This window comes from Pelophylax lessonae (genome assembly GCF_965119305.1).
Source record: "Pelophylax lessonae genome assembly, chromosome: 1".
Classification (NCBI taxonomy): Eukaryota; Metazoa; Chordata; class Amphibia; order Anura; family Ranidae; genus Pelophylax; species Pelophylax lessonae.
Genome location: NC_138768.1, coordinates 72,962,957 through 72,978,646, shown reverse-complemented (window position 1 = coordinate 72,978,646; position 15,690 = coordinate 72,962,957). Strand labels below are relative to the sequence as shown.

The 15,690-nt window shown below is 47.3% G+C and overlaps 1 protein-coding gene across 1 annotated transcript in view; it reads left to right on the top strand.

Annotated features, from left to right (window-relative positions):
• The window catches only part of AMACR (alpha-methylacyl-CoA racemase), a 107,948-nt gene that overhangs the window by 14,391 nt on the left and 77,867 nt on the right, over nucleotides 1-15,690 (top strand). The window contains exon 2 of the mRNA XM_082253529.1: nucleotides 103-246. Coding sequence (XP_082109655.1) covers nucleotides 103-246 — 144 coding nt within the window. The remainder of the gene's footprint in view (nucleotides 1-102; nucleotides 247-15,690) is intronic.

Below are 15,690 nucleotides of genomic sequence, written 5' to 3'. Positions count from 1 at the left end.
TCACTTTTTATGAGGGTATTTGCAAGAAAAGTGGTATGAAACTTTCTGGTGCATGTTCTGGTATTCTTTTGTAATGAAAGCTGTCTGTGGTTTTATGCACAGGTGTGATGGAAAATCTGGGGCTCGGTCCAGATGTCCTACTCAAAGAAAATCCGCAGCTCATTTATGCACGGTTGACGGGATTTGGGCAATCTGGAAAATTTGCCAGGGCAGCAGGTCATGATATTAACTACGTCTCCCTCTCAGGTATGCAGCAACATCACAAATACCATTTACACTTAAGGGGAACGTATTTGAATTTTTTTTTTCTCTCTCTTTTTAGCAAGTTTGCGAACTGTTGTTTTATACAGTGTATATTCCTAAATTGTTTGTATTAAAGGGAAACTCCACTCTTGTGGGAAAAAATAGCAAATAAAAAAAAAAAAAAAAAAAATATATATATATATATATATATATATATATATTTATATACATATAGCATATACAATTATGACACAAATCATATTGAAATTAAATGTTATTACAAATTGCCTTTCCTTTTCAATCTGCAGCTCTGTAATTTTCTGTAGAATGCAATATGGCGACCTGGAGGTGTTCTGTATACAGATGGTGTACAGAATGATCACCAGAATTTTAATTTCCTGCTTGTGTGATTGGTTTACTGACTTTCCCAGAAGTCTGCACTAAGATACAAGTCAGATTTTGGGCATCCCCTGGAACAAAAATGTCATTTTTGGTGGGATACTCCGAAAAGGGAAATCACTTCTATAGGGATGCAGATGCTGTCACTTTTCTCATTAGAATCCTGCAAGTGCAGCAGCTGATTGATAGCTATAGAATCACTTCCATACCGATTCACTGCACACATACACAGACAAACAGCAATTTCTTCAGAATAACAAAAGGTAGGAATCTGCAACAATGTTTGTTAAAATCTCTGAAATGTACAGATCACCCAGTGGAGAATGTTGTTTTTTTTTTTTTTTTACTCTTTAAAGTAGAACTATAGGCAAACTTTTTTTTTTCCATTTTTGGATAGAGTAAGGGAGGGTTATAACCCCTTTCAGATTTTGTTTTGCCATCTGTGTTTTCATTGCAGAGATATTCATTCACTTCCAGTCCCATAGCCAAACAGCAACTGAGAGGAAATCCTTACCAATCAAGGGAATTCCTTAGGGAACCCCCAGGTCTCCAGAACTAGTGTCCCCGTTGGAAGATTTCCCCTCTATTACTTTTCTGGGGACAACCCAAAATTTAGGATTTTCTTTTACCTTCACTTTCAATGATAAAAGTAAACAGGACAAAGAGAGAGGGTGAATCTCCCTAAAAGGGGTACAGACAGCAATAAAAACTAACAAGTGTTCTAATCCCTCTCCATTATATTCAAAACTAAAAAAATAGTTTTGCCTTTAGTTATACTTTAACACTTTTTTGCCAATAAAATTAACCTGAACTCAAAAGTGAAGATTTGCTATCTAAGGAGCATCTAAAAATGTTAACTGTAGACAGCGCCCTGAAAAATCGACCTCTTTTTTTCATTTCAAACCCTGCATAGATATAGCAGATCACTTCCTATGCCTAAGTGCTCTTGTGTTGTAGTTTAGCTGCAGTATGAGATCTTCAAGACACTGCTGTCAGTTCACACCATGAATAGCATATGCTATCTGGCTTCAGTTTGTTTTCGCATATACCCGGATCGCATGTACCTTGCACTTCTGTACCATGTAATCCAGTGCAGGCAAACACACTGCGTTTTGTGACCTGCATTTGGGGTATCGTTAGCATTTCACTGGCACCCACTACAGATCGCAAGTGCAGTGCATTTTGAACATGGTACGGGAAACATGCACAAAGCGTAAGTTTCCTGCACCGCTTTGTGGTGTAAACTGGCCCTGACGGAGTGAAGTTTCCCTTTTAGGCCCAGTTCACACTGGTGCAGTGTGGGAACCCCAAGCGATTCTGACAGGAATTGCACCGCATTCCTGTTCAAATCACATGCGATTCTGCAGCAGTGTGATTTGAGACATGAACCCTATATTGAACCCAGACCGATGTACAGCTGCCTGGGTCTGTCCTGAGGCCTAGGGATCCCTCCTGGGTCCCTGGAAGACTTGTGGTCTTGCGTGGGGCCGCCACTTTGTTGTAGCCTGTGTGTTTCTCTGCATGGCGGCCATGTTTGTGTAGTCCGGCAGCCATTTTGCAGTGGTTAGCCATTGAAAATAGCGGCGGCAATTTTGGCGGTGGGAGCCCCTCCTCATCCCCTGGTGCTGACTCCTGGATCCTTCCACTTCCTGAACGCCGCACGTGGAGTGCAGATTATCCTGGTGGCTGCAGGTGCCTGTTTCTGCTGGGTGGTGAGTCTGGGGGGGTTCTCTCCCTCTCTGCTGAGGATCGCTTGGTGCTTTGTGCCTGGTGACTGGATGGTGCTGCCAGCACGGTGGGGGTTGTCACTTGCAATGTTTTACACCTTTTTTATGGGGTTCCCCACCTGATCCCCTCTCTGAGGCTGCGGGCCCTCCGAGTCCCAACCATTAATCGATGCACTGACGTCTGGAGTCCTTTGTGTCTCGGGTGGAGGTGGCTTTCGAGCGACAGACTAGCAAAAAGGTCTCCCCGCCTTCCCTTTCCTCATCTGTCTCATCAGATCCTGAATCTGATTCGGCCACTGCGGACGTGGGTCACTATGCAACCAGGCACCCGGAATCCTCTGATAGTGAGGATGATTCCTCCACATCTGCAACCGCACACGAAAAGGCGTTGGTGGATGCACTGATTGTATCTGTGCGTGAGACCTTGAAGATGGAGGCTGCAGCTGCAATGGAGGCACAGGTTCACTTTGACGCTCACAAGCCATCCAGAGCGGCAAAGGTGTTTCCTTTCCCCGACTGTTTTGAAAAAGAGTGGGGACAACCAAAACGTCCCCTTGGGGTCCCTAAACGATTTTCTAGGCGTTACCCCTATGAGAAGTCCCTTATTAAGTAGTGGACTGTTCCACTGGTGGGGGACCCTCTGGTTTCCAGGTTGAACAAGTCAACCATGATTCCGGTTGAAGACTCTTTGGCCTTTAAGGATCCAATAGGGTGGCCCGCAATATGTACACTTTGGCTGGTTCGGCACTGAGGCCGGTATTCACCATTGCCCTGGTGTCTGACCGAGTGACCTAAGCCTTCACGCCGTGACCTGGAGGGAGAACCGCTCCCCCCTGCCTTTGCTGAGCTGGCGGTTCAGCTGGTCCAGGGGCTTCAGTTTATCTGTGATGCCTCTTTGGATGCAGCTCCCCTAGTGGCTCGGCTCTCCGTTTCGGCAGTGGTCCTTCAGCGTGTCTTTTGGCTCAAATGCTGGTCTGTGGACCAAACTTCTAAAAAGACCTTGACTGATCTACCCTTTCAAGAAGATCGCCTGTTTGGAGCTACCTAGGAAGACATTTATTAAAGGTCTCACAGGGGGGAAAAGTACCTTTCTTCCGTAGGCTACTAAGAGCAAGAAACCACGTCGTAGACGTGGGCCATCCTCCTCTGCTCATAGGAAGTTTTTTCATCCCTCGGGGTTTCACTGACAAAGGCTCAAAGCCTTTTAGGGCCTCCTCTGGAGGATCCAAACGAACCTGGTCTGGCAAATGTGAGCTTCTCCAGACCCGTGGACAAGGCTCCTTCACCATGAAGGTTCCCCCCTCACCTGTATCGGGGTTGGGGGGACGTCTTCACTGGTTTCTGGAACCGTAGACTTCCCTGGTACAAGACAAGTGGGTCCACAAAGTCATTTGGTCCAGCTACAAGAACGAGTTTCGCTCTTGTCCCCCGGGAAGGTTCTTTCCTTCCAACTTGCTCCTGTCCCCCAGACCGCTTACAGGGTCTGTTTGGGGTGGTACAAGACCTGTTACTTCCAGGGGTGATTGTCCCAGCTCCGACATCGGAACGTTTTCAGGGGTTTTACTCAAGCCTGTTTACAATTCCCAGGGAGGAAGGCAAGGTGCGTCCAATCCTGGACCTCAAGGTGCTAAACTCCTTTGTGCAGGTGCAGAAGTTCAGAATGGATTCCATTCACCCAGTGGTGGCATCCCTGCGTCAGGGGGATTTTCTTGCCTCTATCGACATCAAGGATGAGGAGCATTATTAGTTTGTGGCGTTACCCTTTGGTCTCGCCTCTGCTCCTCGGATCTTCACAAAAGTGTTGGCACCAATGCTAGTTTTGCTACGCCAATGGGGGATCACGGTACTGGGCTACTTGGACGACCTTCTGCGAGCGGAGTCTCCTACTTCTCTGTTGGAAAACCTGGAGATCACCATACGAACTCTGCGGGAGTCCGGCTGGATTCTGAATTTTCTGGGTCTGGTTCCGTTCACAAACTGGTATCTTGGTCTGACTCTGGGCTGTACCTTAGCCAGAGTGCTGCTTCTGTACAAACTCCAGAGATTGCAGGCTGAAATTCATCTCCTGCTGTCCAGCAGATGGTCATCCCTCCAGACTTGCATGCGGTTGCTGGGCCTAATTGTGTCTACCTTTGAGGCAGTTCCGTTTGCATAGTTCCATACAAGGTCCCTGCAAAGGGAAATTTGGGCCAAATGGGGCAAGACTCTGCATTTACTGACAATCATATCCTGGCTGAGTCGGGGATCGAAGGAGTCCCTGATATGGTGGCTTCGTTCTCCGTCTCTTCGTCTGGGCAAACCCTTCTTCCCCTGTGGGGAAGCTGGGGAGGCACCCCCGGCAAACATTCTGCTCAGGGGATCTGGACACTGAAAGAGTCCAGACTACCGATCAATGTCATTAGACGGATTGTCTTCAGGGATGCCCAGTGCACATTCCATCGGACAATGCCATGGCCGTGGCTTATGTCAATTACCAGGGAGGCAGAAGAAGTGTCCTGGTTGCTCTGGAGGTAGCCGGCATTCTAAAGTGGGCAGAATGGTATGTTCCAGCCCTCTCCGCCGTACACATTACTGGGGTTGAAAACTGGCAGGCAGATTAATTCATTTGGCAGTTGTTGGACCAAGGGGAGTGGTTCCTTCATCTGGAGGTGTTTCATCAGTTGTGTCTCCGTGGGGCAATCCCGAGGTGGATCTGTTGGCATCCCGACTCAAAAGAAAGGTGCAGAGGTTTGTGGCCACAAGAGTAGCCAGATTAATTTTCTGCCTAGTGTCCTACTCCTGTAGGGAGCAGTATAACCAATGGTTATGAAGATAAGGGGCTGTGTCCGTCAATGAACATCAGAGAAATGTTTTTTACGGTAAGTCAAAAATCCCATTTTTGCATCTTTGCAATCTCAGTGTGCAGTATCCCAGTTGCTGGTGCAAAGTTGATTGCTTGGTGGAGATGAACCAGCGCCTAAGTTGTGACTGTAGAACCTGACCTTGCCTGAAGTGACTTGGAGTATTAGGCCTCATGCACACTGGACGTTTTTGGAGCTGCTGTTAGCAGCGTCAGCCTTTTTTTTTTGCAGCTGCAGAACGCCCATCAATGTTATTCTATGGCCTCATGCACACATAGAGCTTTTAGGAGCTCCAAGTGGCATAGGCGTTTTACAGCTCCAAAAAAAAAACAGGAACTGTGCGTTCTGGAGCTGCAGTGTCAAGCTGTAAAAACGTCTGACGCTGCAAAAAGCTAAATAACGTTGCTTAACGTGCGTTAAGCACGTTATACGTTTTTTTTCTTCCATTCAAAATCAATGGTTCCCTATGGGAGCCTATTGATTTGAATGGAAGTCGCACCGCAAGTCGGATCAGGATGATCCGACTTGCGGCGCGACTTGCGCTGTGAGAATCTTGAGGGGGAACTCCACGCCAAAATGGGGAAAAAAAAACGGTGTGGGGTTCCCCCCCCAGGTTCCAAACCAGGCCCTTTGGGTCTGGTATGGAATTTGAGGGTAGCCCCACGCCGAAAAAACGGCGTGGGGTCCCCCCCAAAATCCATACCAGACCCTTATCTGAGCATGCAGCCCGGCAGGCCAGGAAAGGGGAGGGGATGAGCAAGTGGCCCCACCCCCCCTGGACCATACCAGGCCACACGCCCTCAACATGGGGGGGTGTGGGTGCTTTGGGGCAGGGGGGGCTCTGCACCCCCCACCTCAAAGCACCTTGCCCCCATGTTGATGAGGACAAGGGCCTCATCCCCGCAACCCTGGCCGGTGGTTGTGGGGGTCTGCGGGCAGAGGGCTCATCGGAATCTGGAAGCCCCTTTAACAAGGGGGCCACCCAGATCCCGGACCCCCTCCCTATGTGAATGGGTATGGGGTACACTGTACCCCTACCCATTCACCACATAAAAGGCAGTGTATGTGAATAACGACAGGAGACGTTTTGGAAAGTTTATTAAAAATCTTCATCCGGTCTTCTCCCTCTCCGGTCTTCTGCTGTTTTGCTGTCCTCTCTCTTCTCTTCTCCTCTCCGGTCTTCTGCTCTTTTGCTGTCCGCTCTTCTTGTCTTCTCCTCTCCGGTCTTCTGCTCTTTTGCTGTCCGCTCTTCTTGTCTTCTCCTCTCCGGTCTTCTGCTCTTTTGCTGTCGGCTCTTCTTCTTTCTCCGGTCCTCCTCTGACGACGTCTCCGGTGATTATGCCGGTCTCTGCAGCTTATTATATAGCCATTAGAGGCGTGTCCGCCAGATGACGTCATCAGGAGACCCCCGCCCACTTATGACACAGATGACCCCCCTGCCCCAAAGCACCCACACCCCCCCCCCATGTTGAGGGCGTGTGGCCTGGTATGGTCCAGGGGGGGGGGGCGCTCGCTCGTCCCCTCCCCTTTCCTGGCCTGCCGGGCTGCATGCTCGGATAAGGGTCTAGTATGGATTTTGGGGGGGACCCCACACCGTTTTTTCGGCGTGGGGCTACCCTCAAATTCCATACCAGACCTGAAGGGCCTGGTTTGGAACCTGGGGGGGAACCCCATGCCGTTTTTTTTCGCCACTTTGGCGTGGAGTTCCCCCTCAAGATTCTCACAGCGCAAGTCGTGCCGCAAGTCGGTTCACCCTGATCCGACTTGCGGTGCGACTTCCATTCAAATCAATAGGCTCCCATAGGGAACCATTGATTTTGGATGGAGGCAGAAAAAACGCTGCTAAAAGCTACTGTGGCCAAACGTGCAATAACGCTAATGGAAAAAAAATACTGAAAGCACGTTTTTTACAGCTGCTTTTTCCCGGCGTCAAGAAACAGCTTTGGAGCTCGTTTTTATGACACCCTGTGTGCATGGAGCCTTACAGTGGTGCACTCTTGCTCCGTGATTCTCTGTTTCTTGCTGTAAAAGCTTTCATCCTATACTGGACCACATTTAGCCCACGTTCACATTGGTCCAATTTGACATGCAAATTGACATATTAAATCGCATGTCAAATCGGAGCCCATTGCCGGCAATGGCACCGTCCAAGTCGGTGCAGCGCTGCAAAGTCCCAAAAGCCGATTTGGGATGGGAGATTTCCATAGACATCTATGCAAGGACCGGCACAGATGTCTGTGAAATCGCCCCCCGAAGTCGGACTGAAATGCCAGGTTGAAATCGTGTGAGTTCAACTGAACTCGCACGATTTCAAAATGGCCTCATTGTGAACCTGGGCTTTACATCAGAAGTTTTCCTAAGTCTCCATTTACAACTTGGCGATTCCAAATCACGGCAAAATGCAGGGTGCATTTGCGATGCCATTACTTCCTAATGGCACCTCAATCGCGGTGAGACAAAATGCGGCAAATCGCAACACGAGGCGCTGTCACCCAAAAGAAGCTTCTACTCAAAGCTTTGCGCGTTGCAATTTTGCCACGGTTGCAGTGTGATTTATCGCTGGAAAATTGCACCGGGATTGGGGGGGCCATTAGGATGTAATGCATCGCAAACGTGTCCCGCGTTGCGGCGATTTGGAATCGCCTAGGTGTGAGTGAAGCCTAATCTTTTTTTTTTTTTTTGTTTGCCAAGATGCATTAAACCAATCAGCTTCCAGGATTTTTAAACTACTGTTTGTTTTTTTTCTAAATCCTGCAAGACAATGTCATAATGTGCTAGTGTGCATCACACACTAGCACATTATGTGAAACTTACCTTAGAATAAAGCCCTCCAGTGGTGCGCTGTCACCGCTAAAGGCGCTTCCATCTTCATCCAGTCCTTTTTCCGTTTTTTCCGGACTCTGGCTGTGTGAGTGGCTGGAGCCATGATGATGTCACTTCTGCGCTTGTGTGTGGGAGCTGCCGTTCACGGCACAGGACTCTGAAGGAACAGCACGGTATGTCGTTCCTTCAGAGTGCCAGTGATGTCACCAACTGCATCAAAAGTAAATATCTCCTAAACGGTGCATGCTTATAAGATATTACTGTACCTATAGGTAAGTCTTACTATAGGTTTACCTATAGGTAAAAGTCATGCATGAGAGTTTACTCCCACTTTCACACTTGTACGATTCCAAAGCCATGCGATTTCCATTGTGACTTTATGATGAAACTTTGGATGGGTGTGACTGTGAATGCGATTTTGGCTTTGACTGTTGCATTTTTAAAATTAAGATGTGACCTTCTTGCGACTTTTGAGAGTTTGCATTGCAGTCTATGGCACTCGAGTCTAATAAAAGTCACATAAAAGTAGTGCAGGAAACTTTTTAAAGTCACTTTAAGTTGCTTAGATGTAAACAGCTTCACTTGAAATACATGTTCTGCAACTTATAATAATATTTAGTAATCATTTTAGATGTTTTTTAAATTTTTAGGCTAAATTCACACTTGTGCAACTTGTCATGTGACTTTCGACACAAAGTTGCATGACAAGTTGCACAAGTGTGAATGGAGCCAAAAAAATTTCAAAATTATTACACTAGGTGATGTGCCTTTTTGTGTTCCTTTTTTTATTACATGTATTGGTGAGCTCGGGCTGGTGTTTCTGGATATTACAGGTTGTCAAAGCTGTGTGTCAGCCAGGCATTCTTGGATCTCTAAGGCTGCATTCACATGTCAGCTTATAATCGCGGGCAGAACCGCCGCGGTTCCGCCCGCGATTCGGAGATTCATTGCAAATCGCGGGACGCCTAGCGTTGCCCGTTGATTTGCAATAGCCCCCCAAACGCCGAGCGATGTTGCCGCGATTTACGGCCGCCGAATCGCGGCAACATCGCGCAAACAAAATCGCGGGACGCAATACGCTCCAAAAAAGTACAAGAGCTTCTTTGGAGCGTATTGCGTCCCGCGATTTTGTTTGCGCGATGTTGCCGCGATTCGGCGGCTGTAAATCGCGGCAACATCGCTCGGCGTTTGGGGGGCTATTGCAAATCAACGGGCAACGCTAGGCGTCCCGCGATTTGCAATGAATCTCCGAATCGCGGGCGGAACCGTGGCGGTTCTGCCCGCGATTATAAGCTGACATGTGAATGCAGCCTCAAGCTGGATACACACTATACAACGTTTGTAGTTCGATTTCCATTAGATTTACCTTCAACTATGTAGTGCAAGGTGTAGTTCAATTCTCCTGCGCTCTAGTGCAATAATGGGAAGGAAGAGGCAAACTTCCAACAAATATCCAACAAATATGGATGGGTAGGACTGAAGGTCTTGCTGCCACCTCAGGACTAGGGGTGTCCGATACAAACTGAAGAAAAGATAACAAAAAGAGGGGCGCACCGACCTAGTGCATTACCACTTAAAATATTCATTAAAATAATAAAATGCACAAAGTGTGATGATACACATGTATCAACAATTCAATGTGTCAGTAAAGACGTCTCCAAGGAAGCCAGACACTGCGTAATGCTGGACGGCGTGCGGCAGAACCGCACGAAGCTGCTGTAGCTTAGGCTGGCCGGAAACAAAAAAAAAATATCAAAATTTATTGCACAATATCTTTAAAAATACTTTGTTGAAATTTAAAAAACATAGCTCTTGTACAGTATATACCACACAATCTAACAATCACTGTATTTATGCTGTATATTCCAAGAGATCGACACGTTTCACGTATAATTGCTTTATCAGGACTTAGGTAACTTGGCAGCACAGATAATTGTCCTAAGTAACAAAAGAGAGACATTATATTCAACAACTTTACATATAAAAAAGTGAGTCATGGGCTGTGTCACTGCATTGACTAACAAAACACCGTCAGAGCTCCAATAATGATGGCTGGATAGCAGTGTCTGTAAAATGTCAGGCAATTTTTCAAATATTGCATATGATTCCTATACTGGAAATACTGAAGTATAGCCTTATATAGTGTCAAACAAAATATGATTATAGCATCAACAAGCCATTTCTCCAAAATCCCACAGAACTATATACTAGGGATAGACCGATTATCGGCAAGGCCGATATGCACTTTTCCCGATATATCGGTATCGGCCCTGGAACTGGCCGATTATTGCCGATATTTTTGTGACGTCATTCTGCCTTCTTAGGCCGCCTCCCTCATCTTGGACAGCCTCGTCTGGAGTGGGGACTAGTCTCGCGGGAGTGTATCACAGCCATACACCGACCCACAGCAGACCGGTGGAGGCCAGCCACTCACATCCACAGGCACTGTACCAGCCAGCCAGCCACAGGCACTGTACCAGCGAGCCAGCCAGCCATCCACAGGCCCTGTACCTGCCAGCCACAGGCACTGAACCAGCCAGCCACCCATAGCCCCTGTGCCAGCCAATCACCCACCACAGGGTGCCAGACAGCCAGCCACCCACCACAGGGTGCCAGACAGCCATCCACCCACAGACAGGGTGCCAGACAGCTAGCCACCCACAGGCCCTGTAGCAGCCAGCCACAGGCACTGTAGCAGCCAGCCGCCCACAGGCCCTGTACCAGCCAGCCACCCCCAGCCCCTGTGCCAGCCAGCCACCCACCACAGGGTGCCACCCACCACAGAGTGCCAGCCAGCCACCCACCACAGGGTGCCAGCCAGCCAGCCACCCACCACAGGGTGCCAGCCAGCCACCCACCACAGGGTGCCAGCCAGCCAGCCACCCACCACAGGGTGCCAGCCAGCCAGCCACCCACCACAGGGTGCCAGCCAGCCACCCACCACAGGGTGCCAGCCAGCCAGCCACCCACCACAGGGTGCCAGCAAGCCACCCACCCACCACAGGGTGCCAGCAAGCCAGCCATTAAGCATTAAACAAAAATGAACATGTTCAGTACCAGATTTGTGTCAAAAATTGTCTTTATTTTTCAAAACTTTAAATGTACAAAATATCGGCCGATACCGATACGTTTTGACCAAAATATCGGTATCGGCCCTGAAAAAAAACATATCGGTCTATCCCTAAGACGTATCTACTTGCTTGCAATTATCCACTTACTTGGTATTCAATTGGACCAACTGGCCCAACCTAATATATATTGCAATCCTCCCACTGTTATTGAGTCAACCTGTGGGGCCATTATAAATAATATTATATCAGTATACTACTCAACTTTTTGATATCATCAACCTTTTTCAGCATAGAAATTCCCCAACACTGACTACAAAATAGTCCACAATACATATAAACCCTTTAATACAACTATAGATCTATGATATAGTCATGGTATGCTTGGTAAAATATTGTTTTACCAGAGACATTTAACAAACACTTCTCCACCATCAGCAGAGTGTTTGTTATTGAGTGTGTCTATTTATGCTAGTTTTGGCACCAAACCATGTGGCGTCGTAATTGTGCGCCCACCAATAGCAACAACTAGTTCACCTTTATGGCTTACAATATATTTTTTTTTTGTTTTTTTTTTCTTAAATTTTATTGAGAAATTGAACATGGAAAAACAGAGTTCACTGTAACTATAAGCAACTTGTACATCTAGACTAGAACAATCTTATTTTGTAACAAGGTGAACATGGTCTTTAGACTAGAGTTGGGTTATAATAACCCGCGCTTCAACTAAGAAGAAAAGAGCAATCATGGCGGATAGCATAAGACAAGGCAATTCTGAGGATGTGAAATGTGAAAAACGTATGCGTATTTCTATCATATAAACAAAATTTCGCTACAATCTCCTTAGTTGGAGGTAAGAGTGACATGTGCTAGTGTGCGATTTGCGAACAGTTGAATATTTACCTCTATGATGGCTTACAATATTAGCCCCCATATTTACAACATGAGAGGTGTCCGGGCAATCCACCCTTAGATACCCACCCAAATCACACCCTGCCCACACTTCCTTCGGCCACCCACCCAACATCAAGCTCCAATCAGGGTCCGATCGCCACGCAAGCGCACCGCGGGAGTAGACCCGCGCATGCGCACCAACGCTGCTCTCATCTGCACAGCGCTGTATCAGCACGCCAGGGCTCCAACCATGGCCCACCCAACACACTCACATCATAGGTTGAACTGGATGGACTGATGTCTTTTTTCAACCTCACTAACTATGTAACTATGTAACACACAGGCCTCGACCGGCCCCCAAAGACGTGTGACGATCAAAGGATTAAATGTGTTCCCTGGGAGTGATTACTAACTGTGTGGGGGATGTGCTTTGACTGGGGGGGGGACTGAGATCTGTGCATTTCCCCTTCTCACGGAGCAGCAATCTGCCTTGTATACATTGGTAGACTACCGTTCTGCCTTTCTCCCAAACGATCAGCGGGTCCCGGCGGATATCGAATCCCAGACCCGGAAGTGTCAGATCACGTACTATACACGATCTAGTGCAGAGCAGCCGCCCTGGCGCAGTAAATCTACGGTGGTCGGTCGTTTAGCGGGTAAAGTATGTGCTTAATAGTAAAGTCCATAAACTATTTAAAATCTGTGGGGTTGATTTACTGAAACTGTAGAGTTTTTTTTTTTGTCAAAGCTTTAAGGCTCTTTCACACAGGCGGACCGTTCAGATCCACCTGTCAATTTTTTTGGCGAATCTGAACGGTCCCCCATGCATCTCTATGGGGCATCTGATGTCAGTGGAGATATGTCCGCTGACATCCGATTCGTAAAATCTGGACGGATGGAAACCCTATTTTCCATCCGTCCAGCGGATCGGATCGGATGAGAACGGACCGATGGTCCGCTCCCATCCGATTTCCCCATAAAGATGTAGGTGGAACTGACAGCTCTGTCTCTGCACACAGTGCGGAGAACAGCTGTCATCCTCCTGCTCAGCAGGGGATCGGCGGATCGATCCCCCGCTGAGATAAACGGAGTCCGCCTGACACACGGACAGTGTGAAAGAGTGGTTTAAATACACCTATGGAGGTGTACAGAGCCGCGCTCATCTAAAGTGCAATAAGTGTAGTGTTTTAATACCATTAACCATTAACGAGTAATAGTATATATAAATATTAATAACAATTAATATGAATATAAATAAATATAAAGTGCATTAACAGTGGTGAATATAAAGTGCAACAACAATAAGTGAAATAATCACATATAAAGTCCCATACACAGTGAAATAAATATAAAGTGCAGCAGCAATAAGTGAAAAAATCGCATATAGAGTCCCATGCACCAACAGACTTCAGTGCAGTCTCCAAAGGATTCTTCCACACACAACCAGATCTTCAATCCCTTCACCACATGGACACCCAATGTGTGAAAAGGCTTACCAGAAATCACGACCCCTTAGTTATAGGGGGTCAGTGTAAGCAGAATGATATTCATCAGAAGCCAATATTCCAGAGTAGATTAGAGCCCTCCTGGAGGATCCACCTTGCAATCGCCAGTATAATATATAACTTCAGAATCCTTAGCCAGCCCCATGTTCCTTAGCAGTGTAGAGTAAAGGAATGGCCAATATAGTGAAGTACATACAGGCAATATTTTTTGAAATAAGGTAGATACACTTACATTTAGCAGGAAAAAAACAGGCATTGCATCAAACAAATACTGGGGATATTGGGTGGCGCTTCCACATCTCAATGCGTCTCATCCGGTCCCAGAAATAACCTGGCAGTGTGATTGCACTCCTAGGTCTCGACCGGTTTCGATAGCACACAGGCCGTCGTTGTCAAGGGTCATAGGGTCGCAATCGCACTAATGGATATCTTAATATACACTTCAACCCCCTCTTTCAGCCAATTGCCTCACGCCAGTAATCTTGCACGCCCTCACGCCAGTAATCTTGCACGCCCTCACGCCAGTAATCTTGCATGCCCTCACGCCAGTAATCTTGCACGCCCTCACGCCAGTAATCTTGCAGAGCCCTCACGCCAGTAATCTTGCAGAGCCCTCACGCCAGTAATCTTGCAGAGCCCTCACGCCAGTAATCTTGCACGCCCTCACGCCAGTAATCTTGCATGCCCTCACGCCAGTAATCTTGCAGAGCCCTCACGCCAGTAATCTTGCAGAGCCCTCACGCCAGTAATCTTGCATGCCCTCACGCCAGTAATCTTGCATGCCCTCACGCCAGTAATCTTGCACGCCCTCACGCCAGTAATCTTGCACGCCCTCACGCCAGTAATCTTGCAGAGCCCTCACGCCAGTAATCTTGCAGAGCCCTCACGCCAGTAATCTTGCAGAGCCCTCACGCCAGTAATCTTGCACGCCCTCACGCCAGTAATCTTGCAGAGCCCTCACGCCAGTAATCTTGCAGAGCCCTCACGCCAGTAATCTTGCAGAGCCCTCACGCCAGTAATCTTGCACGCCCTCACGCCAGTAATCTTGCAGAGCCCTCACGCCAGTAATCTTGCAGAGCCCTCACGCCAGTAATCTTGCAGAGCCCTCACGCCAGTAATCTTGCACGCCCTCACGCCAGTAATCTTGCACGCCCTCACGCCAGTAATCTTGCAGAGCCCTCACGCCAGTAATCTTGCAGAGCCCTCACGCCAGTAATCTTGCACGCCCTCACGCCAGTAATCTTGCACGCCCTCACGCCAGTAATCTTGCACGCCCTCACGCCAGTAATCTTGCACGCCCTCACGCCAGTAATCTTGCACGCCCTCACGCCAGTAATCTTGCAGAGCCCTAATTGAAAAAGCTGAAGTTAGAAACTAGTTGGTTTCTGTGCAGAGCTGCACCTGATTTTGCACTCTCCAGTTTTAGTAAATCAACACCATGTGTCGCTATGAATAAAGAAAGGTCAAAAGATTTGTGAATGGCACAGAACTTACTCATGTGTATAGAAAGAAAAGTAGATAAAAGGCCAAATAAAATGTATGTGCACACTTAATAGAGCATGTAATCGTTGAAATTACTATTATTCTATACCAGGGTTTCTCAACCAGAGTTCCGTGGAACCCTAAAGTTCCTCCTGAGGTTGCTAGGGGTTCCTTGAGTAATGGGCAATTCCTGCCTCTCAGATAAGTTCCCAATGACACCATTGTTCCTTTTAGCTATCTGTAAGGGGGTAATTCTTTCCAATGATAGAAACATAGAAACATAGAATGTGTCGGCAGATAAGAACCATTTGGCCCATCTAGTCTGCCCAATATATCTGAATCCTATGAATAGTCCCTGGCCCTATCTTATATGAAGGATAGCCTTATGCCTATCCCATGCATGCTTAAACTCCTTCACTGTATTTGCAGCTACCACTTCTGCAGGAAGGTTATTCCATGCATCCACTACTCTCTCAGTAAAGTAATACTTCCTCATATTACTTTTAAACCTTTGCCCCTCTAATTTAAAACTGTGTCCTCTTGTGGTAGTTTTTCTTCTTTTAAATATGCTCTCCTCCTTTACCGAGTTGATTCCCTTTATGTATTTAAAAGTTTCTATCATATCCCCTCTGTCTCTTCTTTCTTCCAAGCTATACATGTTAAGGTCCTTTAACCTTACCTGGTAAGTTTTTTCCTGCAATCCATGTAC